At 38.5% G+C, this 24,214-nt stretch overlaps 2 protein-coding genes across 7 annotated transcripts in view; both read right to left on the bottom strand.

The window, feature by feature from the left end:
- The window catches only part of THSD1 (thrombospondin type 1 domain containing 1), a 28,245-nt gene extending 26,944 nt beyond the window's left edge, over nucleotides 1-1,301 (bottom strand). For 3 of the 5 annotated variants that reach the window (XM_069064610.1, XM_069064605.1, XM_069064608.1), the window contains exon 1: nucleotides 950-1,300. The gene's annotated coding sequence lies outside the window, so the exon portion shown is untranslated. Of the gene's footprint in view, nucleotides 1-949 lie in introns of all 5 variants that reach the window. The other 2 variants (XM_069064607.1, XM_069064611.1) reach the window with 1 other exon arrangement.
- Nucleotides 1,302-4,440: 3,139 nt separating this feature from the next.
- The window catches only part of VPS36 (vacuolar protein sorting 36 homolog), a 42,681-nt gene continuing 22,907 nt past the window's right edge, over nucleotides 4,441-24,214 (bottom strand). The window contains exons 7-14 of one of the 2 annotated variants that reach the window (XM_069064603.1): nucleotides 17,311-17,343; nucleotides 17,140-17,217; nucleotides 15,956-16,090; nucleotides 14,913-14,978; nucleotides 12,361-12,425; nucleotides 10,522-10,606; nucleotides 8,818-8,894; nucleotides 4,441-7,046 (exon numbers count right to left, since the gene is read on the bottom strand). In XM_069064603.1, the coding sequence (XP_068920704.1) occupies nucleotides 6,953-7,046; nucleotides 8,818-8,894; nucleotides 10,522-10,606; nucleotides 12,361-12,425; nucleotides 14,913-14,978; nucleotides 15,956-16,090; nucleotides 17,140-17,217; nucleotides 17,311-17,343 (633 nt within the window). In that variant the 3' untranslated portion in view covers nucleotides 4,441-6,952. The remainder of the gene's footprint in view (nucleotides 7,047-8,817; nucleotides 8,895-10,521; nucleotides 10,607-12,360; nucleotides 12,426-14,912; nucleotides 14,979-15,955; nucleotides 16,091-17,139; nucleotides 17,218-17,310; nucleotides 17,344-24,214) is intronic. The other variant, XM_069064604.1, reaches the window with a different exon arrangement.

Below are 24,214 nucleotides of genomic sequence, written 5' to 3'. Positions count from 1 at the left end.
TTGGTGATAAGTCACTTCAAATGGAGCTGGGGTGGTCTTCAGAGAGCAAACAAGTAGTCTTATCCCAACTTCCCACTTTGACAAAAGTGTCACAAAGCTTGCACCCATGGCCTGGGAGAGAACCCAGGGTTACCTGTACTACATAATCAGCACCAGCCTGGGGGAGGTTACTCAGTGCTAAATTCCCTCAATGTTTCCACAGGATCATCATCATCATCATCATCATCATCATCTGTACTGGTGATTTCATCAACATAGGGAACTCCCTGTTTGGGAACTCCCTCTACCCTTGCAGATCAGTACCTCCTAGTTAACTTGTGATTTTAGAGAGGGGTTGGGTGCCAAGGGGAGGGGAATCAGAAGATTTAAGTGGTTTGCTAGTGAGCAAAAGACTAGTATGGTTCACAAGAGAACTTGAATGGAAGTCATCTGAGTCCACTATGCTATGCTGCCCCAACCAGACACAATTTTAAAACCCTGCTACCAAATTTGAATGACCGCATAGAGTTTGGGTATTTCTGATTTCAACCAAACTCGTTGCACATGGCAAAGCAAATGTGGAGGTAAAATCTTATGCACGTGTGTGTGTGTGTGTGTGTGTGTGTGTGTGTGTGTGTGTGTGAGTGTGTGAGTGATGTGTCCTCTTCCAGGAAAAGGCAAATGGGAGAGTAAAGGGAATGGGAGCGCGGCAGTAGGGAAAGGAAAGAAAAAACATCAAGGAAAAAAACCTCTTTTGAAGTTTTCGATGTGGAAATCCTCTTTTGGCGGAAAATGCTGTGATTTAGATAAAGTTTCTGAACGCAGCAAAAGAAGTCCCAGGAAATCCACGCGTAACCAGGTGGCACCATGCATCCCAGCGCGAAAGCGCACAACTCCCCAAGTGCCAGGAGGCTGAGAACAAACTGGATTACTTCACAGAAAAAAGCAGGCAGGCAGCCAGGACTCTTACCTCCACAAACTGCAACCTTTCAGTACTCTGCTGCGATGTCTGGGCTCTTTTCCTGGGCTAAAGCGCTGGGTTGTTATTAGCCAGCGAGACCTAAGAGCAGAGAAGCAGAAGTCACCCCGCTTGCTCTCCCTGGAGGGACGCGTTAGCCCTGCGGCTGCCCCTGGAGCATCTGAGAGTCGGTCCTTCCTCCCTCGGCACCTCCCGGACTCAAGCTAACTGGGCAGCCAGCAAACAGGAAAGAGGAGGGCGAGGAACGCCCTACCCTGCTCAGCCCTGGCTTGGCCCGGCCGGCGCGCCCCGCCCGCAGACTGCCCTCGGCAGCTGCCGTGGGTGGGAGGGAGGGAGGGAAAGAGAGAGAGGGCGGACGCACAACATAGGGAAGTTTCGTGTGCGTGTGTGTGTGTGTGTGTGTGTGTGTGTGTGTGTGTGTTATTTCTTTTTCTCTGCTGTGCATCGCATCCTTTCCTCCTCCCACCCCTAGCCCTGCAGGAAACTGGACAGGAAATATGTAGGACCATAGAGAATTCTGCCTCCAGTTCCCCCACCTCCCAGACAAACTGGGAAGCCACCAGAAGCCCAAAGTCAGCGCTTTAGCCCTTCTTCAGTCAAGGGCATTCCCTGAGTTGGAGCCAGAAGACTTAGACTGTCCCCATTATATCCATCTCCAGGAGGTTCAGGGGGAGTCAAAAGTGGTCTATCAAGAACTTTGGAAATTCTAACTATTACCTCTCTCCATAAAACTTTCTTTTTCTTGCTTTCTAAGAAGGGAACATAAATTTAGCCGTAGTATGAAACGCTCGCTTCTGTTGCAGAGAATGGCAAATGCCACCAAACCTGAATGTCGATTTCTGAGCACCAGTCTAGTCAGACCCTGGGAACATCCTGTGCTTCTAAGGGTTTCCTGATGAACCAACCAGAAGAAATGGGATTTCCCACTAGGAAAACCGGGGAAGTAGCCCTAAATTGAAAGGATTCGCGGATGTGACTTGAGAGCTAGAAAAACATCAATCATTTTCGGCTTCTATATCTTTTTTTTTTTTTTAAAACGACTCAAGGTTAAAATGCATTGATAGAAAAAAAGTTTAAAATCTGCCTGCACCTAAAGCAACATCTTAAAGCTATTTGGTTAAAAGTACGTAGAAGAAAAAGTTCTCTTAGAAGTCTATTCAAATACGTATTTGCTTGTGGGTGAGGACAGTTTGGGGTTTTGCCTTTGTATCACCAGCTCTAACAGGTGCTATGAGGAATTGAATTAAATTAACACTGCTTACAATTTATTTTGCCTTTATATAAAGTACCGCATTTTTAATTGAAGTTGAAACCTTCTAGCTTTAGTTCCTTGAAATTTTCAATGGACTTTTTAAAGACTATTACAACCATTTACATCATCATCTTACTTAGAGAGTCCAGAGAGTTTAAAGATACTAATCTTTTAAAATAATTTAGCTAATAGCACTCATGAAATTTTTTGAACTGCAAAAAAATGACATTACCACCCACTTTAACTCTTGGAAAGGATTTACTATTATTTGGTTAGTCCCAGTTTTCAATTTTGTAATCAAGTTTTCCATGTATGATAACATTTCTAGCTCAGTCTATTCTCTGGAATATTAAAACATATAAGAAACCTCCTTGTTGGAGGGCAAATTAGGTACAGATAACCAAATTCATATTGTGTGTAATTTTATAGGTTAAGGAAAGTTCTTTCTGAACTGGCCTTGCCATTGTGCCACCTGCACTTGGGTTATGTAACCTTTTAAAAGTGATAAATAACATTACTAACTTTTATTAAAGAACTGAAGTAAAGGAAAGTAGAATAAGGGTTTTGTCAGCATTGGGCTATCAGGGTATTTAAATTCTGTTCCTACATTTAGCAAAGCTTCACACAATCAGCATCCATGATCTACTCCTTAACTCCAAAGAACTGTCCTGAGGCCTATATTCTTCCTCTCTTTCTCCCAATGATCTTTTGTGAAGTCCTTGGGTTCTTCTCTCTACAGATGACTATTAAATTCAAATACCTAGCCCCTTTCCATTTCTCCTCTATCAACTGCCTTGACTGCTGGACATCTTCACTTGGACACATTCAAAATCAACATATATAAAATGGAAGCCATATATCCCTTCCCCTTTCCTCTACGGTATCTCCTTTCCCAATTACTGTTGAGGGCACACTCTTGTTATCCAGATTCACCTCAACATCATCTCCTTTCTCCCTCACTCCTCTCTCCATATCTGAGTTGCCAAAATCTTGTCAATTCATTCATATCCACCCCCTTCTCTTAATTTACACAGCCACTATCCTAGTTTGGTTCCTCTTAATATTTTGTTTGAATTATTGCAATAGGCTCTTAACTAATTTAACTGATAAACTCTTAATCCCTACACAAGTGCTAAATTGATGTTCTTAAAGCACACCTGACCATACTTCTCTTCTGCTCAAAAAAGCTATTTCTTCCAAGATAAAATGCAAATTCCTGTTGGATTTTTGAAGTCCCTAACAATCTTGTTTGATTCTCCTCTTCCAGCTTTATATTATTCCCCCTCATAATCTACTACTTTATAGACAAACTGGCTTATTGGTTATTCCTTGGTACAAATTCACTAAAAAATATTCCATTTCTTATTTATGTACTTTTTTGCAAAGTCTGTCCATCATCACATCTAAACTGTTACCACTAAAACAGCCAGATGTTTTTCAGACACTGCTGTCTCATTCCTCTCCAACCCTGTATATGTGAAGGTGATTGTTTTGAATCCAAGTATAAGACTTGATACTAAATTTGACTTTACAGGATTCAATCCTTTAGTTTAAGATTTTATGGATCCTTTTGTCCAGCACTAGCTACTCCTCTTAGGACGTTTCTTTACCGCTAGGCACTGATACACAAAGGCAATGAGTTATCAATGAGTATAGAATATTCAGCCGTAGGGAGATAGAAGCAGAGAGGAGCCAAGGGTGAAAGAGGTTGGACAGAGTCAAATTATAGAAAGGCTTTGTGAATGAAAAGTCTGAACTTGAATGTGAAATCTTTGTGATCATTTTTTTCCCCCTTTTTGGAGGGCAATTGGGGTTAAGTGACTTGCCCAAAGACACACAGCTAGTGTGTCAAGTGTCTGAGGCCAGATTTGAAATCAGGTCCTCCTGACTCCAGGGCCAGTGCTCTATTCACTGCACCACCTAGCCGCCCAAAATATTTATGATCTTAAACAAGGAAATGACATGACATGTCTTGGAAAGATTGGTAGAAGAATACAGGATGGATTAGGATCTCTTTAATATACACTCAGTCATTCACACAGTCATAGCAAGTTGTTTTTTAATTTAACAGGTTATTATAAGAATAGTCGTCTTTTAAAATGTTTAAAATAAAGGGTTTGATAGTGTCCTTCCCATCTGTCCTAGGCATCTGACTGTCTAGAAGGAAAATGGGGACCATTTTAGATTATTCTCTTTTTTCATGCTTTAAAAAAAAGAAGACACTACCAAGTTAGGAAAAAAATCTTTTTATTGTGATGACTTTATTAATATATATTATATATCAATCATTTAATTTAACCCTGAAAAGATCTTTACATACACAAAGTATAAAGTTCTGTCTTGACAATAAGTGGCTCAAGAAGTGCCATTATAATAAAGCTAAGGATACAGGTCTGTGTCTTAATGCTCCTAAGAGGTAAGTCATGAAAGCACTAAAGAATAAATATATCAATTATGAAAAGCACCGAGCCAGCATTTGGAGTGGGAGTCAGAGTCCAATAGTTCTTACTTCAATATAAGCCTACTAAGAGCAAGACCTGAATGATGCCCCCATAAGACAGTCCAAAATCATAAAAAAAAAAAAATGACAAGAAATAGAGGAAACATGTCCATTTAAAAAGAATGCAAAACAAAAATTCCTCAAGTTTTTTAAAAGATGATATGTCTCCAGAAGAGTGTCCATATGTGATTTCTCCTCTTTCTTCCCAGCTTCCTTCACTTTGTAGTTAGTTATGGCTACCCCATTCATCTCTTGCCACTATTATATGAAGGTAGACATAAAATTGCATTAATTTGCTGTGACTGATCTAAACCCTTAAAGCTTGAACCGCTGCTTAATACAGCTACAACCTGTGGAACAGCTTACTATTCAACAGTAAGAGAGAACAGGGTTGACAGATTTGTAATTAAAAAAAAAACTTGACAAATGAGACTTTCTGTGAGCATCATGTATAAAAGCATCCTTTGCATCTTTGGAGGTCCAAAAACTAGAGAGATACCTAAGAACAAACTTAAGGGTCTGAATGATGGAGGCAGAACAGGGAGTTCACTAGTCAGTGAACTGTTAGCAGAACAAAGGGTAAGCAGAACGGTGCCTAGAACAAGGTTCTCTAGAGGCAGTCCTTCTGCTGGCAATCTACACATATGAAGTTGCTAAAGCTGATACCCAGGAACTGACGGCTATGTAAAGAGAGTGGCTAGCTGGCCTAGCAGGAGGTATTCTCTGAGGGTGAGGTTGGAAATTCCTTGAGATCTTCACACAAGGGTCCTGAAATGGCTACTAGTTGTGATACACAGATGGACCCCACACATTTCAAAAGTTCCTTAGAAGGACTCAAGTATAAACTTGGGGATTCCTCTTAGGTTCGGCTAATACAGTCACTAAGGTTGGTTCATGGAGTATGGGTGCTGATCATCCTGTAAAATGGTGTACACATACTATAAAGACCCTCCTGTTCTGTATTTCCTTGGCTAACCATTGCAGGAGGGCAGGGTCCCATCCTGACTGTAGGCATATGCTCTGAATTTTAAATTATGCCATTTATATGATACATTGTACAACTATAAAACTGAAGTGTAACTATTTCCATTAGTGGCAGCATTTTTTTGGTCTTAAAATAATCTACTTTTATTTCTCTCAGTAATGAACAGCAATAATGCCAAGAAGCAGGTTTTTTTGCATGTTAAGTAAATCAGGGCAAACAAAAGTAAAAAATATTGCTGGAGTAGGGTACAATGACTTGCTAGTAGTGCACCAGAATTGTTCATTATTGAAATCCTTTAAAAAGGAGAGACTGGAGATATGTGTGTGTGTGTGCGCATACGTGTACATGTATATATGTTTTCTAACTTTCCTCTTTTTCCACTTCAAAGATAAAAGATAATCAAGTTTCCAGGTTCCTGATAGCTGGTTCAAAGTTTTCTACAGCAGACTTAAAAAATCCCCAGGGCAGCTAATTCCCAAATTTGGAATCATCCCTCTAAACATGTCTAAACAGCTTCTTAATTCAATTTCAAGATCCAATGCATTTTAAAAGTAAAATGACATAGGTGCATTCTTTAAATGCCAGTCATGAATTCATCACTTGGTAAAAAAAAAAAATTACTGCATCAAGTTTCTACATAAGTAAGCCAAATAAAGTACTAAAAAGGATACTTGGTCTGGCCTCTGGAAGAGACACAGCCTATGACTGCTTCCAAAATGCCTTCAGAGGGGGTGTCTAACGCAGCGTCATCCAGTATCACATTACCTTCCAGTGCTGTTGTAGTTCTATCACTGTAGACATGGCAAATTTCTGATATCCCCAAAGGGTAGAAATTTGACATGAACATGAATCCTATTGTGATTCAATCCATTTCAGTCATATTATCAACATAACTACTACCTGGGCTAACCCAGGTTTATTCTCATGAAACTAAATTCCCTCCTTTCAAAGCAGGTGAACTACAAGATTCAGTTAGAAACTCTTATTTTATGTTGACCTAGGAAGGGTCAACATAAACATAACATGATTTAATTTTCATGACAGCTTTGATTTTTTTTCTTTAGTACTTTTCCATATTAATCCTAAATAAGTTTTCCTAGGACATACTATTTAGGGAAAAACATTAGAAAAGCTGTCCTGTCTTTCAGTGTTTTACCAAAATACCTAATTGAATAAAGGTTTATTTCATAGTTGTCTGTCATTCAGTCATTGCATGATGAAAGGATATGGGTAAAGAATATTACAATTACAAAATATTTAACTCTGGGTCATGAACAAATTTGGATAAAATCTCAAGCCTTCCACTGAATCATCTCTGCAAAGATGGCCCATCTTTTCAGCAAGAAGCAACCTAAAGACAAAGATGAAAAGAAAAGAAAATCATTTATACATTCAATCAATCCACAAGGATTTATTAAATGCACACCATGCTACACACTAGAGACATAAAGAGGAAAAAGAAAACAGTCTCATCCCTCAAGGAGCTTAAATTCCATATAGGGGAGCTGTCTATATCTACAGGGATGCATGAAAAGAGATACATGGAGGGCACGAGTATCCGGGGGCATCAAGAAAGGCACCACATAACAGGTAGCACTTAAGCTGCAACTGGAAGGAAAGTAGGAAGTCTAAAAGGAAAAGGGGAAGAAGAAATGCATTCCCAGTAGCAAGGAGAGCCAGTTCAAGGGCAGAAATGGAAATGGAGTCTTCTAGAAGGACCAGCAAAAAAAGATCAGTAGTGGATGATTAATAGAATATGCAAAGCGGAATGATAGATAAGAAGACTGAAAAGGCAGGCTGGAGTGAGGTTTTAAAGGTTTTAAATGCCACAAGGAGGAGCATATATTTGTTCTTAGATGTAACAGAGAGGCAACTGGGTGGCTCAGTGGAGAGAGTGCTGAGCCTGGAGTCAGCAAGACCAGAGTTCAAATATGGCCCCAGACACTTACTAGTTGTGTGACCTTTGGCAAGCCACTTAACCTTTGTTTGTCTCAATCCAGTGGAAAAGGAACCACACCATCTTTGCCAAGAAAACCCCATGGACAGCACTAGCATGCTATGGTCCATGTGGTCATGAAGAGTAGAACACAACTAAATGACTAAACAAGATGTAATAGGGAACTACTGGAGGTTACTGAAAAGGACAGTGATACAATCCAAACTGCCCTTTAAGAAAATTGCTTTGGGGGCGGCTAGGTGGCTCAGTGAATACAGTACCGCCCCTGGAGTCAGGAGGACCTGAGTTCAAATCCGGCCTCAGACACTTGACACACTTACTAGCCATGTGACTTTGGGCAAGTCACTTAACCCCATTGCCCTCCAAAAAGCAAAAAAAAAAAAATCGCTTTGGCAGCTGTGTGGTAGATGGATGAGAGTGGTGAGAGAGAATCAAGGATGGGAGATCAATTAGGAAACTACTGTAATAGTATAGGTGAGAGGTGGTGAGGGGTGGTGTCTATATGGGTGGTGAGAACAGGAAAGATGCAAGAGATGCTAGGGAGGTAACGATGGCAAGACTTGGTAACTGAATGGATAGATGTGGTGAGAATTAGTTGAGGAGACACTAAAATTGTGAGCCTGAGTGACTAGAAAAATCTCGCTGCCCTTGGGAGTAACAGGTAAGTTTGGAAGAGGGATAGGTTTGGGAAGAGAAATAATGAGTTACATTTTAGATAGTTTGAGTTTGACACGCTTTGGGGGCATCCAGTTCAAAATGTCCAATAGTCAGTGATATAGGAACCAGAGTTCAGAAGAGAGACTAGAGCTGGATATATGTGTCTGGGAGTCATCTGCAAAGCTTCCAGAATTAAATCCATGGGAGTTAATAAGGTCACCAAGTGAGAAGGTATAAAGTACTCATAGTTACAATGTATGATAGGATTGACAATCCAGCAAAGGAGATTAAGAAGGAGCAGTCAATTTGGCAAGAAGAGAACCAAGAGAGAACGACGCCATGAAAATCCAGAGAAGAAAAAGCATCCAGAAGAGGGGAGTGAGCAGTGTCAAATGCTGTAGAGAGGTCCAGCTGGATGGGGAATGAGAAAAAGCTATCAGATTTGGCAATGAGGAGAACACAATGATAAGTAGTAACACAAATGGCCCCATCACCCCAACCGAATTACCTTTCTTTGGCTAAAAGAACAGACATTCCTACAAGTTTGGCAAATTCTTCAGACGTGAGAGATCCTTTTTCTGATACCTGTAATAAAGAACATCAAAATAAAATGTGTTAAGAATTTGACTGGCAAGGCACAATACTTAGTCCTATGAATCTGATCAAGTAAGACATTTTAAAACATTTAAGTGCCTGAATGTGTTACAAATATTCAAATAGTATTAGTAATTGTATTAAATTTTCTTTATCAGTGCCTGACTCTGCCTACCTCACAGGGTTATGAGGAAAGCATTATGGAAACATTAAAGGGCTACATAAACATGAAGTAATACTATTACTAAGATAAGAACTCAAAAGAAAAGATTTTAAAACCTAATAGTCGAAATTGTAATATTTCTATAATATATATGATAGAAGGTCTGTGTGGTAGCATGAAAGGCAATGCTAAACATTCTGAAAAGGAAGAGGGTAAAGAACTTCCTGAATCAATTTGTTAAAAATGTGTATTATGGAAACATCTGAAATCCAGAGATCAGAGAGTGGAAAGGGACCTTCCTGGATCATCTACTGCAACTTTCCCTTTTTATGATGAGGCTACTGAACAAAGAGAAGTCAGTGACTTGATCAAGGTCACCATAGTTAATAAGATTTTGCAAGGCCAAAGAAGGCAATAATATTTCAAGCATCTTAAATAAACAACATCAACAGAGAAATCAGTTAAATCACTCTGATCCAAGATTATGTAGTACTACGCCCACAGTAAAGCACCCTGCCTTTTTGCTGAACTGAACATAAGCAAATCTTTTGACATAGTTGCCTGACAGTCAGAAGTGATGCTTATGTATCCACTATTGACAGAGCTCAATTATGTAATGCTTGAATTAAAAAACAAAACAATCAAAGCTAAGCCTCAAAGAAAATTCCCTGTGTAACATTAGTCTATTTTTTTCACTTTTTTTTCTGAGTAAAAAGGGGTCAGTAAATTGATGAGAAGGAAACTGACCAGAGAAGCACTTAATTATGGGTTTGATCCACAATAACTCCTTAATATGCCAAGGCATAAAGGATCTGTAGGAAACTCCTAGACTAGGAATATCCTACCCCAACACAGACTGAAACCCATCAATGACTTAGTAATAAACCTATCTCTCAGAAAGCATTTATTAAATGCCTATGGTGTGCCAAGTATTGGGGAGTCAAATACAAATGTGAGATAGTCTCTGATCTCCCAAGAGGGACACAATGTGTTAATGGGTAAGTAAAGACACAGGATAGATACACAAATATACACACTGACTTCTGGGGGTGGGGTGGGGCAACCAACTGTGGGAATTAGGAAAGGCTTCAAGAAGTAGGTGGTACTTCAGCTGGGCAGAAGCAAGGAGGCACAGAATTTGAGGCCTGAGGGATAGGGAGGCTGTGTAGAGCTCCTGGCAGTACAAAGGTCAGTGATTTGCCCAGGATTGCATAGTTCTAAGAGTCAGAAGTGAGATTAAAACACAGGCCCTACAGGACTTCATGCCAAGTGGTGTTATCTACCATAACAAGCTGCTTTACTCCTCAAGAACAATTTAAAACATTAAAGTCTATATATCTGAAAACAACTTTTTTAATAAGGCAAACTCCAAAAGGAAATCCTGTTCTTCAAATTTTACACCTAATATGCTTAAATCATCTTTGCAGACTGCTAAAGGACATCCAGGTTACATACTGTCTCTAAAGCTGAAGCAAGCATTTCCTCCTCATTGTGGGACTGAAGCTCAATGACCATGACACCACTGTCAAAAATTCGGAGCCTGAAAATGAAAGATGAGAACAAGGGAATAACTCATTTGGACTCTTCGGCAGCTGAAAAACTGGGGATTTTTACACCCATGTATAGGAATGATGTCACAGCAGAAATAACATTCAAAACCTAATGCCCCAGTGAGCTATGAGCAAAGATTTGATCGAATAGTCAAGTACTGATTACTTCATGACTCGCTCTCTTAATATATTCTCAGTGGAAGAAAAGGGATAATCTGAAGCCTGATTTTTTTACCTAAAGATTATACAGACCAACACTGGGCATTCCTATTCAGGAGGAGCTGATCATTTTGCCCTTATGTCTTACCTTACTGCCAAAGTACCTGTTTTTCTACCCCACCTGCAGTTCTAATAAAGATGGGAGCAGAGACAATGAGAAATGTGATAGCACTGATTACATTTTAACTATGTGTCTATTCCTGCCATCACCGACTAAAATCTATTACAATCATGTCTAATGTGGAGGTGACCCTAAATTACTAAAGGCTGCACCTGGGGACTGAAAGCTCTGGTAGAATTTACCTACCAAAGGAAGGAAAGCTTCAACTAGGAGCCTTGCAACAAACTGTACTCTATACATGTTGTCCAAGGATCAACTTTTCTAAGAGACAATCATCACAGAGTTAGCCATCACGTAATGAACATTCACAGCAACTTATGAAGACCTCAATTAACACATCAAGAGGTTACAACTTGAGTTAGTCAGAGGAATATACCAAGAAAAACAGAGATTCTTATATTTTTGCCATGGTTATCACATATACTTTTAAGATGGAGACTGAGGAGGTGGAGGAAAAAAGATATATATGTATATATTTAAGGGGAGCATTTGGTTCTCCAGACTAGACCCGGTCCATCTGTCAAAGCTGGTGAAGTTAAAGCAACTGAATGAAGCCCCAGTCTCTCCCCACTGCAGCCCATTCTTCACTCAGCTGCCAAACTGACCTTTCTAAAGATCAGGCCTGATCAAATCATCCTTCTCCTCAATAAACCCAGGTGTTCCTTAAAAAGTCCCTTCCTACCTTTCTAGTCTTTCTACGTTTTACTTCTCTCCACATAGTCTATGATTCAGGAACACTGGCCTTTTCCTCACACATGACACTCAGCATCATGTGTAGGTCAATTTCATTGCCTAATATTCTTTCTCTCCTCTGCCTTCTCACTTCCCTAGTTACCTTCAACATACAGCTCAAACTCCCCCTTCTGCAAGAGGTCTTTCCTGGTTAAACCCCATCCCTGACCTCTTCTCTAGTCCCTTCCCTCTGAGGGCAGGGGTCATGGTTTTTTTTTTTCTCCCTTCTTTGAATGCCCAGAGCTGGCACACAATAAGTGCTTAATAAATGCTCAAAGAGAAACCAAAGGATTAGTCGATTTATCCAAGTTCCTGCAAAAGGTCAGTGATAGGCTTTTATTCTGTATTTGGTCTCAAGATCATGACCTTTAAAATATAGCTGTAAAAAGGATAGCCAGACTCCCTATACATCAAAAAGAATCTGGGAATGCAGGAAAGCATCTGAAAGTTAGAAAGGCTAACAGAGACTGCTGACACTGAGACTCAGTCAACAGCCATTTTCTAAATGTCTTTAGCATGAAAAGCATGATTCGGGGCCTTTTTTGTGTACCACTATAAAGATTACACTCCCTTCAATGGCCACACTAATAAAATGGGCTTGGCAAACACCATTCTAATTCAATCTGCAAGGAATTATTCAAATTAAATATACATCTTAAGAAATTCCCTTACCTGAGAGGTAATTTCAGTGCTTCCAACATCTTACAAGCATTTACTAAGTCCTCTGGTGAAAGTAGCTAGTAAAAAAAAAAAAAGATCTTGTTGACATTAGAAACAAACAGATATAATGTTATTTAAACAAACACAGGGACCACAAACAAGAGAGAAGCCTGGAACCCAAAGGCACATTTATCAAATATTTTAGGTGATATGAGCCTAAGAGGAAATTCATGGACTCTCCTTGGGAGGGGATGCCTAGACATTCACCACCAGCTTCCCTCTTCCATGACTGGGTCCTATACCAGTCATGAAGTAAGGATGTGGATCCAAGTAAACTGAGCCCACCCCATTCTCTCTGGCAATGGAGGGTAGGGGCTGAGATGTACTCCTGGGGACGCCTCCACGAAACTTCCTCCATGTCAAATTTCAGGAAGTAATTCCTTTAAGACGCAGCTCAAGTGCCATTTTCTACAGAATGCCTTTTACCATCCCTTCAGTTGGTAGCACCCTCCATTCCAAACTACCTTATACTTAACTACTTTGTATTTATTTTCTTTGTATATATTCCATAGAGATTATGTGTTGTATTTGTTTCCTCTGTGCCTAGAACAATGCCTAACACATAGCAGGAATTAAAAATGCTTACTGATTAAAGGAAGGTGTGTGAAGCTGGAACTTCAACTTTCCTATTATATGTTAAGTGATATGGGATTAAAAAAAAAAGTCAAGACATTTATAAGGTATCCAACAACAGTTAGCTTAAACTTAGAAATAAAAGCTTACAACAAAATCCAAGACACTAAGCTTATAGAAGCAAAATCCCTTTGTAGCAAATGCTATCAGATATCCAAATTGTTTTATTTTTAATGGAATTCTCTTAAAAGGTTACAATGCTAGATCACAAGATTCAGAACTGGAAGAAACACTAAAGATCATCTAAGTCCAACCCTGTCATCTGACAGATGAAAAAAGCAGAAAGAAATCCTAACCCTGGACTGCAAGAACTGGAGAAGAAATAAAGTTGATGTCCACCAGAAGTACTGTCAACCAGGAGAGGAAAGGTGAAGGCATCATAACAGTAACAAGAAATATGTTCTAAATGTCTACTATATGCCAGGCACTGACTAGGTAATAGGGACACAAGCACCAAGAATAAAACAATCCCTAGTTAGAAGAAGCACATGTTCTCAGGGATGAGACAAATATATATATAGATATATGAAGCTTAAATATAAGGGGAATAAATTCAAATAAATACAAAGCAGTTATATATAAGATAAGGAGAAAAGCACTAGCAGTTAATGAGGTAAGGAAAGGCTTCATGCAGAAGACAGTACTTGGGCTGCATCTTTTGGGAAGAAAGGGACTCTGTGAGGGAGGTAAAGAGGAAGTATTCCAGGCACACAGCAGCGCCAGTACAAAGGCACAGAGGTGGGAGATGGGGCAGTGAAGAACAGCTACAAGGTTGTCTGGCTGCATCTGAGAGGTTGGGAGGGTTGTACTGTCCAGTGAGGCTGGAAAGATGGCTTGGGTCCAGGTTGTGAAAGCCAAACAGAGGAGTTTATTTTATCCTTGAGGCAGTAGGAAGCTGTGGAGTTGAATGGGTAGGGGCATCAGATGGTCAGATCTGTGCTCAAGGAAAATTACTTCAGCAGCAGCATGGAGGGCAGACTGAAGTGACAAGACACTTGAGATAAGGAAGGTCTTAAGAGCCTAAATTAAGGTGGGAGCTCAGTCAGCAGAGAAAGAGGTGAGAGGCAGAACTGGCAAGATACAGTAACTGAATGAATATGCAGGGTGAGGAAGATGGAGGAGTTGAGGATAATGCCAAGGTTATAATAAACCTGGGAGACTAGCAGGATGGCAGTGCCTTCAAGAGAAATAGGGAAGAGTTTAGGGGTTCAATTTTTTACATGTCTTGGACTTGAGATCTCTCCAGGACATTCAATCATATTTACACCACTCAACCCTTTCCCCATTCTAGAGCCTTTGTGTTCTTCGTAGTGGTGCCTTTGTTTAGGTGGTTGAATTTTTTAATATGAAAAAGGATGGGAAATATGGGAAGTCAAGAAGAATGGGGAGATTTGAAGTGTAATTACTACTTTATAACAGGACGAAAGAAGTTCTCTTTTCTTTACTACCTACTATTAGCACATATTCAAGGTCTTTGGTACAGAAAGGAACCAGACACAGCATTATCCAATGCACAGAATTTGATAGGACTAAGTTAACAAAATACTGCTCCTATAGGCAACTTCTCAAGTTAAGAAAATACTTTTTTTATAAACAGAATCTATCCTTGAACAGCCTTCATTATAATAGGATTTTCCCTGGATTATATTAATAATGTCTAGATTTAGAAGTAGAATGTCAGGGGCGGCTAGGTGGCGCAGTGAATAGAGCACTGGCCCTGGAGTCAGGAGGACCTGAGTTCAAATCCAGCCTCAGACACTTAACACAAAAACTAGCTCTGAGACCTTGGGCAAGTCACAACCCCAATCACCCTCCAAAAAGCAAATAAATAAATAAATAAAAGAAGTAGAATGTCAGAACTGATTCCTTACTTCCATTCCTCGAGCTCGGTTCACTAAACAGTATACTTCTGTGAGCGACATTATTCCCCCTCGTTCCTGTTTAAATATGAAATAAGTAAATTTAACACAAAATATGGTTGGTGGCAAAGCTTTCTGAAATTTGTATAAGAACATTCAATCACAGTAAAACAGAAAATAAATGCTCATAGGAAACTACTGAGACAAATTCCATATTCATATTTCAAAAATTCTTTTTCAACGTCAAAGATGGTGTTACAATTACTGTTTAATATTTACTAAATGGTCAAGAAGGATTTGTAAAGTTCTACAATCATAAGGTCAAATGGAGATCAGAAGTCATCCAAGAGGGATATTCCTATGTGAAACATGAACGTATTCTACAACAGCCCTGACAAGTGGTCATCCAGATTTTTTCCACACCTCTCCAGGCAGTCCTTTGCTTTTAAGACATTCCTGCTCATAAAATAAGTGAAATCTTCTTTGCATCTTCCATCCTCTGTTGCCAGTTCTACCCTCTTTAATCATACAAAATTAATCCTTCCACACTGCAGGTTTTCAAGTACTTGAAAAATGCTATCACATCCTTCCTAAAACTCCTCTTCTTCAGCATTAGGTGAGAAATAAAACCTTTTTGGAGAATGTATGGGAAAAAATGCAAATTATGTCAAGTTAAAATCTCTACAACTATCATAAAACTGCCTACTAATCTATCTTAAAGACTGTTTTGTATTAGGTGTTTAGGAGATGACGTGAGTCAGAGATAGGCAACAAAAGGACCTCTAATAAGATATACCAGTACTTTCTGACTATGTCATATATCTAATAATAATCTATAAAGTCTAGCTATGGTAGAAATTAAATATAAAAAAGCAGAAAACTACTGCAGTTTCATTCAAACCAATTAATACTTATTTCAGAAAGAAACAAAATAATGGAATATTAGCTGAACATTAATCAAACTATGAGAAGGGTTACTCCTATCAAGGCTCCTGACTACTTGATAGTGAAGGGATTAAATGTGACCAAAAACATGGGGTTTATTTTGCATTTACCTCTAAAGGCACCTGCAGTATTCCAGCTAGCTGCTTTGCCAGCTGCATGTGGTAATGAGTGCCTGAGCCATGTGTTTCTCTGGTAACTGGATTAGCTATGCCCATGCTTAGCAAGTAGGATTTAAACCTGATAGTCTAAATGGGAAAGAGGAAAAAAAACACATCAGTGACATGACAGTTAGACTTGTTTTGACCTTTATTTCTCCTGGGCATCAATTAAATGTTTAAATAAATACTCACCCCCTCCAATTTATAAAATCTTGGAATGTGAAGGGACTTTAGGAGTCATCTAGTCTGGTGAGTATATGCTAAGGAATCCTCTGTACAACATTCTCGAGAAAGGGCCATCTAGCCTCCATCTGAAGAACTTCAATAAGGGAAACTCACTATCTTCCCAAGGCAGTCTATCACTCTTTTGGTCTTTCAGTAGTTTCAGTCACACCCGTTTCTTCATTACCCCATCTGGAGTTGTCTTGACAAAGATACTAGAGTGGTTTGCTATTTGCTTCTCCAGCTCATTTTACAGATGAGGAAACTAAGGCAAAAATAGGCTTAAAAATAGACTTGCCCAGGGTCACATAGCTAGTAAGTGTCTAACGCAAGATTTGAACTCAGGAAGATGAGCCTTACTGACTGCAGGCCCAGCACCCTACCCACTATACCACTTGGCAATCCATCACTCTGGGCTAGCTGTAATTATTAGGAATTTTCCCTCTGCAAATTGCTACATTGTATTTATAATCTATTATGTGTAATAGATTCTAGCAATTCTCTGTCTGGATAAATTTAATAATATATCCTCCCCTTCCTTTATCTTGTCATCTTACTCTTTCCTCACCTCACCAGGCTGGCAATTAAGAACATAACAATAACAATTACATTTAATACCAATCACAAGGTTATCAATTACAATTATCAACTTTAAATAATTTTGTGCCTAAAACTTGACTTTCAAAAAGGTTGTAGAAAATTATTATCTTTTACTCTTTTTGTAATATTCCTAGCACCCTAATATTTATATTTCAAGAAAAAATTTCGAGCCCCAAAACAAAAACATGTAGTATACTATTTACCTACTTATGTTTATTTACATATATATTCATGTTTGTCAATACATATATATGTATGTACTTTATTATGTATATATGGTTTTTAGTCCTAAAAAATGCAAAACTATTACTTACTTCATCTTCTGTGATGTCACCTTGCTTATCCTTAATTTTATTAGCTATAGATTTGGATAATTCGACCATTTCCTTTGCCTGTCAGAAAAAAAGTGCCCATATTTTCTATTTACAAAATATGCTTAAAAACAATATAATTGTTGTGAATATAAACAATGTAAATTAACATACCTTGATCATGAGCTTGCTGAGGTCTTCAAAAGCCTGAAATGAAAACCAATGAAGTTTTAATGGAATGGATCTAAATGGATTCAGATGTTTTAGAATAATGAAAGTAATGCTCCTTTGATATCTCCATTATGATATAAGTTGGAGAAAAGAAGGTTCCTCTAAGAAATACATGAAGCTTTCTATTAAGGAATCTGGAAAATCACTATAGATGAATACAAATATGCTAACTTCAATTAAATAATTTTTTTAAATTTCCTTAAAAAAACAAAAATAACGTTGAGTCTGAAATCAGGAAGACTCATCTTCCTGAATTCAAATCTGGCCTCAGTCACGTCCTAGCTGTGTGACCCTGGGCAAGTCACTTAACCTTGTTTGCCTCAGTTCCCTCATCTATAAAATAATCTGGAGAAGTAAATGGCAAACCACTTTAGTATCTCTGCCAAGAAAAACCCCAAACGAGTTTACAAAGAGTCAGACATGACTGAAACAACTGAATAACAACAAGTTTTTACTGGTTTAAAAAATAAAGTGTGGCGCAATAGGGGCAGCTAGATAGAGCAGTGAGTAAGAGCTCCGGTCCCAGAGTCGGGAGGACCCAAGTTCAGTTCCGGCCTCAGACACTTGACACCCACACACAAATAAAAAGCTAGTCGTGTAATCTTGGGCAAGTTACTTAACCCCAACTGCCCTCCAAAAGGCAAAAAAATAAAATAAAGTGGCCTATCAGCAATAGTTAAGTTGCTTTTCAAAGTTACTTTGCCATGAAGTCAGTAATAAAATGATGTCATCTGATTTCTCTTGAACCAAAGATATTTTCAGTAAGGTTGCTTTGCTGGCCAAAAACGGCTAGTAGAGATGCAGAAATATTCAGTGGGGTACACTTCTGACTTTAATAGAAAATGTGATTTTGTACTTGCATGCTTTGAATAGTGGCTTTTGTCTATGAGATTTTTATAGCTTGGTCCTAGTACAAATAATGAAACCCAGTGAAGTGGTTACATGTATTCAAATTTGTACTAGTTGAAATTACAATTATGTAAAATATGATAACTGGTTCCAGTCCAATGGAAATATGCAGTAGAAATTTGAATAATGTGACTATTTCATGTAATTCATTGTTCATCAATCAAGACCTGGCTGCATATTTGTTGTGTTCGGTATGATGGATATGGTCAGATTCAAAAACACAAATGTGCACACATGTACACAGGCATGCACGTGCGTGCGCACACACACACACACACAGAGTGACAAAAACACAGGACTAGATCTACAGCTAAAACTACTTCAATTATTAAGTCAACCCTTAATATGACATCTTAGTATACTTCAACGGACCTATGATTTCATCAATATGGGTATTCCCTCCAACAATGCCGGTCATGACTTAATTTAAAGACTGAACATAAATTATTTTAATTTACTGAAATTTTCCTCCAAAAGTCCTCATCAAGTTTCACTGTGGAAAGGATAGAGCTGTTGTTGTTATTCATCCTTGGCTCAATGAGTATGCCAAAAAGGAAACTTCAGCACGTTTTCCCATGCTGGTAAGGTTTTGATTAAGGTCCCAGATATAGGATATATCTGTCTCCCAAAGTCCAGCCCAGCTAAATACAGGTAGTTTCATAACACAGATGACTACTTGGTGATGAATTCTTTGGCCATGGGAACACATAAAATGAAGAAAAATCTAAACTGTCCCTCAATTCTGTGCATACTTCCTTCTGTGGTGATAGTGGAAGGAATAGAAAAAGGCAAAAGTGCTAAGAACCAGTTTTTAGACCATAAACATCGATTTGGCTGTTAGAAGTCTAAATGTAAAATCTTTGTCCAATGACCAAGGAGTAGATATACTTCAATCATCTCAATCTTGAGATTCTTAATTAAAATCAGAAGACAAAAGGAAAATACAGCTAAATGTGATGATATTTTGCAGGTTCTCATCACAAATGAAAATAAAGGAACTATGGTGGCTGGTTTCATTGTGCATCCAATGGCAAAAAGAAAAAAAATTTCATGCAATTATTATTTCCAAATGCAGTGGTTGTGATAAGTCTTTAAAAAAGACCACCATGAAGACAACTGCAGCTTATGTGCTAATATCTTTTGCAGGGGATGAAGACAAACATTCTAAAAAGAACTTGATAAGATCCTCTAAAATAAATCAACATACATTTCCACACTTGGTAACTTTAATCTCACAATAAGCATAGGTGAGGGCAGCAAAAAATATGTTGAAAACACAGTTCAGAAATAAGACTAGTAGACATTCTCCCAAGTCTCACATGCCAACAGATCAGTAATGCTGTAAGGAAGGAGGAAAAAAGAGGACAGACATATATCAAAGTGCCAACGATGTGCCAGGTTCTGTGCTAAGTGCTTTACAAATATTGTCTCATTTAATCTTCACAACAACTCTGGGAAGTAGGAACATTATTATTCCTAGTTTACAGTTGAGGAAACTGAGCCAGACAAAGGATAAGTGATTTGCCTGGGGTTCACATAGCCAGGTAAGCGTCTGAAGCTGGATTTGAATTCAGGTCTGACTCTGGGCCCAGCATTTTAGCCATGACACCACCTAGACCCTTTTAAGAAAGTTGGAGGGTGCTGGGCATGGTAAGCACCAAACAATATTTCAAAAAATAAATTCTAACAGGAAATGACTAGTTATTGAGGTGGTAATCATTTCTGAGTCAGCTCACTATACACTTAGTCCATGGACATGTTACAGCAAAAATTAAAATCAATGCTAAGTTAGGAAAAAAAAAAAGATATGACACACAGTTGGGGCAATTCCAACCTAACCTATTTAAACAAGTTCTTGAAGCCAAAAAAAAAAAAATGAATAGAAAGCAGATATTTCATAGATATGACCATTGCTAAGGAAGCTTGACCCATATAAATCAATCACCATAAGGAGGAGACTAAGAAAAGCCTTGAAATCTCCTCTGGTAGCAAACACTTGATCTTCCTGCCAAGTGAAGAAATAAGGCAGCCAAGGGCAATACCAATTTAGAATACAAACTCATTTGTAGAATCTGATAGAGGAAGATGATAGAAGATTATGAGGAGTGCCACCTCATAAAAACAGCAAAACACATTAGAGAGAAAAACCAAGTCTAGAGAAATCTTGAAAAGAGAACCAAATAAGCCAGATCTTGGTGGTATTTAAGGAGGACCTTAGAAGGAAAATAGGTGAGAAGTTGAAACAATTCCTAAGGATTTTCATAACAAACCTTTTCCTCAATCAGTGATAGTAAAGGCACCACAACTGGACTCTAAAATCACAGTCCCTGATGTGCTGAATGAGGAAGAAGAAAGGGCACCAAAGAAAACAAAGATGGGATGAGAGTCTGGATCAGACCAAGTCTATACAAAGTGAATCTGTAATGTTCTTACAAAGGATTGTAAGCCTAAGGCTAAAAAGAATCTCAGAGGCCCTTTCAGAGAGGAGGAAACTGAGGCCCAAGGAGGCTCAGAGGTAAAAAGTGAGATCTGAACCCAGGCCCTCTGACTCCAGAGTCAGCACTCTTTCTACCGTCTCACCCAACCTCACTAGAGGCAACAGACCTGGAGGCCAACGAAGGACTGATTCTCAGAGTTTCTGAAGAAGGAAAGGATACCAAAACATTTGGAAAAATCACAGATCTTACTGATACTGAAAATAGGGCAATTAAGAAACAATCACTAACCACCAACCATCACGCCTTCTCTCCTATAAAACGTATGAAAATATTCCATGCTTGCTTTAAAGGCCTCACTGATGAAAGGGGGGAAGAAAACAAGGAGGCTTTTACAATTGTACTTTTAGAGCAAACACACCATTAAATAAAAGGTGTAGAGAATACTAGATGTGCCCATATTCACCTTTTGTTGACTAAAAAAAAAACAAACAAAAACCCATTTTATGTTGTTGACCAAAATGCTACCTTTCTTTTTTTTTTTCTCTCAGACAAAGAAAAGCAAAGTTTATTAAAAGTTCATTTGTACTGGACACAGAGTAAGTCTGTGCTAGAAAATTCTATGGTGCTCTCCTATGCTACCTTTCTTAAAGGCTCTCTACCAACAGGGTACATTCCATTCAATTTTCAAAATCACATAAGATTCCTTGAAAGACAATTCTTTATTCAGTTATACTGTAATTACTAATAGCAAGTGAGGCATAAAACAGGGAAATGTATATATGCTAAAATGTTTGCCATTGGTATGGAGAATCTTCAGTGCAAAGTTCAAATTAAAAGATTGTTAGGTCTTTCAGATGTCTCTGAAGATGGCTTTTAAGTTAACTACAGAAAGCAAGTGAAGGTGGAGCCAAGATGGCAGAGTAAAGACAGGGACTTGCCTAAGTTCTCCCCCAAATCCCTCCAAAATTTTTTGGGGGTGGGAAGCTTTTTTCCCCCATAATAATATTTTTTTCCAATTACATATAAAGATAGTTTTCAATATTCATTTTTGCAATTTTGAGTTCCAAATTTTTCTCTCTCCTTCTTTTCCCTTCCCCTCCTCCCCAAGACAGCAAGCAATCTGATACATGTTATACACGTACAATCATGTTAAATTTCCACATGAGTCACATTGTGAAAGAAGAATCAGAAGAGAAAGGAAAAACAAAAAACAAATAGTATGCTTTGATCTGCAGTCAGACTCCATAGTTCCTTCTCTGGATATATATGGCATTTTCCATCACAAATCTTTGATCATTGTACTGCTAGGAAGAGCTATGTCAATCATAGCTAATCATCGCACAGTATTACTGATACTGTGTACAACGTTCTCCTGGTTCTGCTCACTGCACCCAGCAACAGTTCATATAAGTCTTTTCAGATTTTTCTGAAATCCACCTGCTCATTATTTCTTACAGAACAATAGTATTCCATTACATTCATTCCCTGGTCTCCAAAATATTAGAGCTGTGGGTCACCCCAACGAAGGGAAATGAAAAGGCACATAGCGGGTGTAATTAGGCTACAGCCTATCACCAAGGACAAATGGCTTAAAGGATATTACCAGAGAAACATATGAAAAGAAAGAGGGTGGGCTACTCATACATCAAGAACAAAGGCCAAGTGGACAATCCACATCTCTGCTCAGAAACAGTCAAGAGCACAAGCATTTATTAATAAGCAGCTAGCTTATTAATGTTTTCAGTGGCTCACAGTCATTAATGGGAGAGACAAGGTGCAAACAATTATGTATGAATAAAATACACACAGATAACACAGATATAAACAACATACAAACTGGAGGGGATCTCAGAAGGAAGATAATAGCATTAAAGGGGAACAGGAAAAGCTTCTAGTTAAAAGTGGGACTTTAACCAAGACTTGAAGGAAGCCAGTGACGAGAGTGGGTGAAGAGGCCTGGGGAATGGCCGGTGAAAAGGCACAGAATTGGGAGATGAGAGCGTGATGTGTCAAGCTCAATCAGGAGGTCAGTGTCACTGGATCACAGAGTACATGGAGGGGAGAGGGGTATAAGAAGCCTGGAAAGGGAGGAAGAGGTCAGATTATGAAGGGTTTTAAAAGCCATTACAGGGCTTACTGATACTGAAAATAGGGCAATTAAGAAAAAATCACTAGCCACCAACCATCATGCCTTCTTTCCTATAAAATGTACGAAAATAATCCATGCTTGCTTTGGAAGACCAGCATTTTGGGTGGATTCCCCCACAAAGACAAGGGGAAGTCATGGACAAGAGACACCCAGATTAAGAAGGAATGGGTGGGTTGCAGTCTGCACTAAAGGAGGAAGTCTTCAGAGCAATGAGATCACAGATTCATCAAAGTTTAAAAAAATATTGAAAATGTACACTAAGTATAAAAGAGCACATAAGTTTCACTGAATCCTAGTGTTTTAAAAATCAGAAGAAACTTTTGGAGTCATCTAATCCAATTTGGATCTAAAGCAGAAAACTTCTATGATATCCTTCAATGAATGTGTAGCCCACACAAATGGTATTTCTCACTTAACTAACCATTTTTTTAAATTGTTCTAAGTATATTTTTAAAAAATAATTAAATTGCAATAAGCTTATGACCATTTCTGTATATGCAGAACAATGTCCATCTACAAAAGGATTTTGCTAAATCAATAGTGTGCTCTATAAAATTCTTCTGACCACCAAGGGCAGTCCTGGAAACAAAGGGGAACATGCACACACCTAACAGGAATTTCCTCAGATAAACAAAGGCTACAACACTGGATTCTTATCAGCAACAAACAGCAGATGCAGGAAACCTTTTGTGGGAAACTCTGGGCACCAGCTCTGAAATTAAGTCATTTCTAACACTGAAAGTCAGGGGCAAACTAAAAGTCATGCCTTTTCTTTGAACATACAACACACACACAAATAGATTTCACACACAAAAACTTTGGAAATACAAAGTACTAACAGGGTTCTTTTCTCAGTAACAAAGAAAGAGAAAATGAACGAGATAATATATTTATCAAATTACTTTAGTAATAATATGCTATATCTTCACTTGGAAAAATATTATCTATTATACCTAAATACTAGTAAATCCATAAGGAAAACACATATGAATGTAAATCACTTCTAAATTATAAATATTTAGAGTTGGAAGTTCCCTTAGAAGTAATCTAGTTTGATCCCCCCATTTTCAAGCTGAGGAAATTAAGACTCCAAAAGGTGAAATGGCCTGTCCAAGGTCCCAGAGCCACCAAGTGGCAGAGCGGAACTTCACCTGAAGCCCTCTGACACAGCATCCAGTTCTCTTTCCCTTCGCCATTATAAATTAAAAACAGATTTAAAGTTGCTGTAAGGTATTTTAGTAAATACCTAAATTATTTAAAGTAATTATGAAAATATAAGTGAAAGCTTCTTGGTTTCTGCCTCCCTCATTCCTTTCATATTTAAAGTCACCTAACCTTTAAAGTTAGTGAG

This window comes from Petaurus breviceps, unplaced genomic scaffold, assembly GCF_028583685.1.
Source record: "Petaurus breviceps papuanus isolate PSGF00001 unplaced genomic scaffold, PetGlider_PUasm1.0 90639, whole genome shotgun sequence".
In the NCBI taxonomy this organism is placed as follows: Eukaryota; Metazoa; Chordata; class Mammalia; order Diprotodontia; family Petauridae; genus Petaurus; species Petaurus breviceps.
This window is presented reverse-complemented; position numbering and strand designations above follow the sequence as displayed.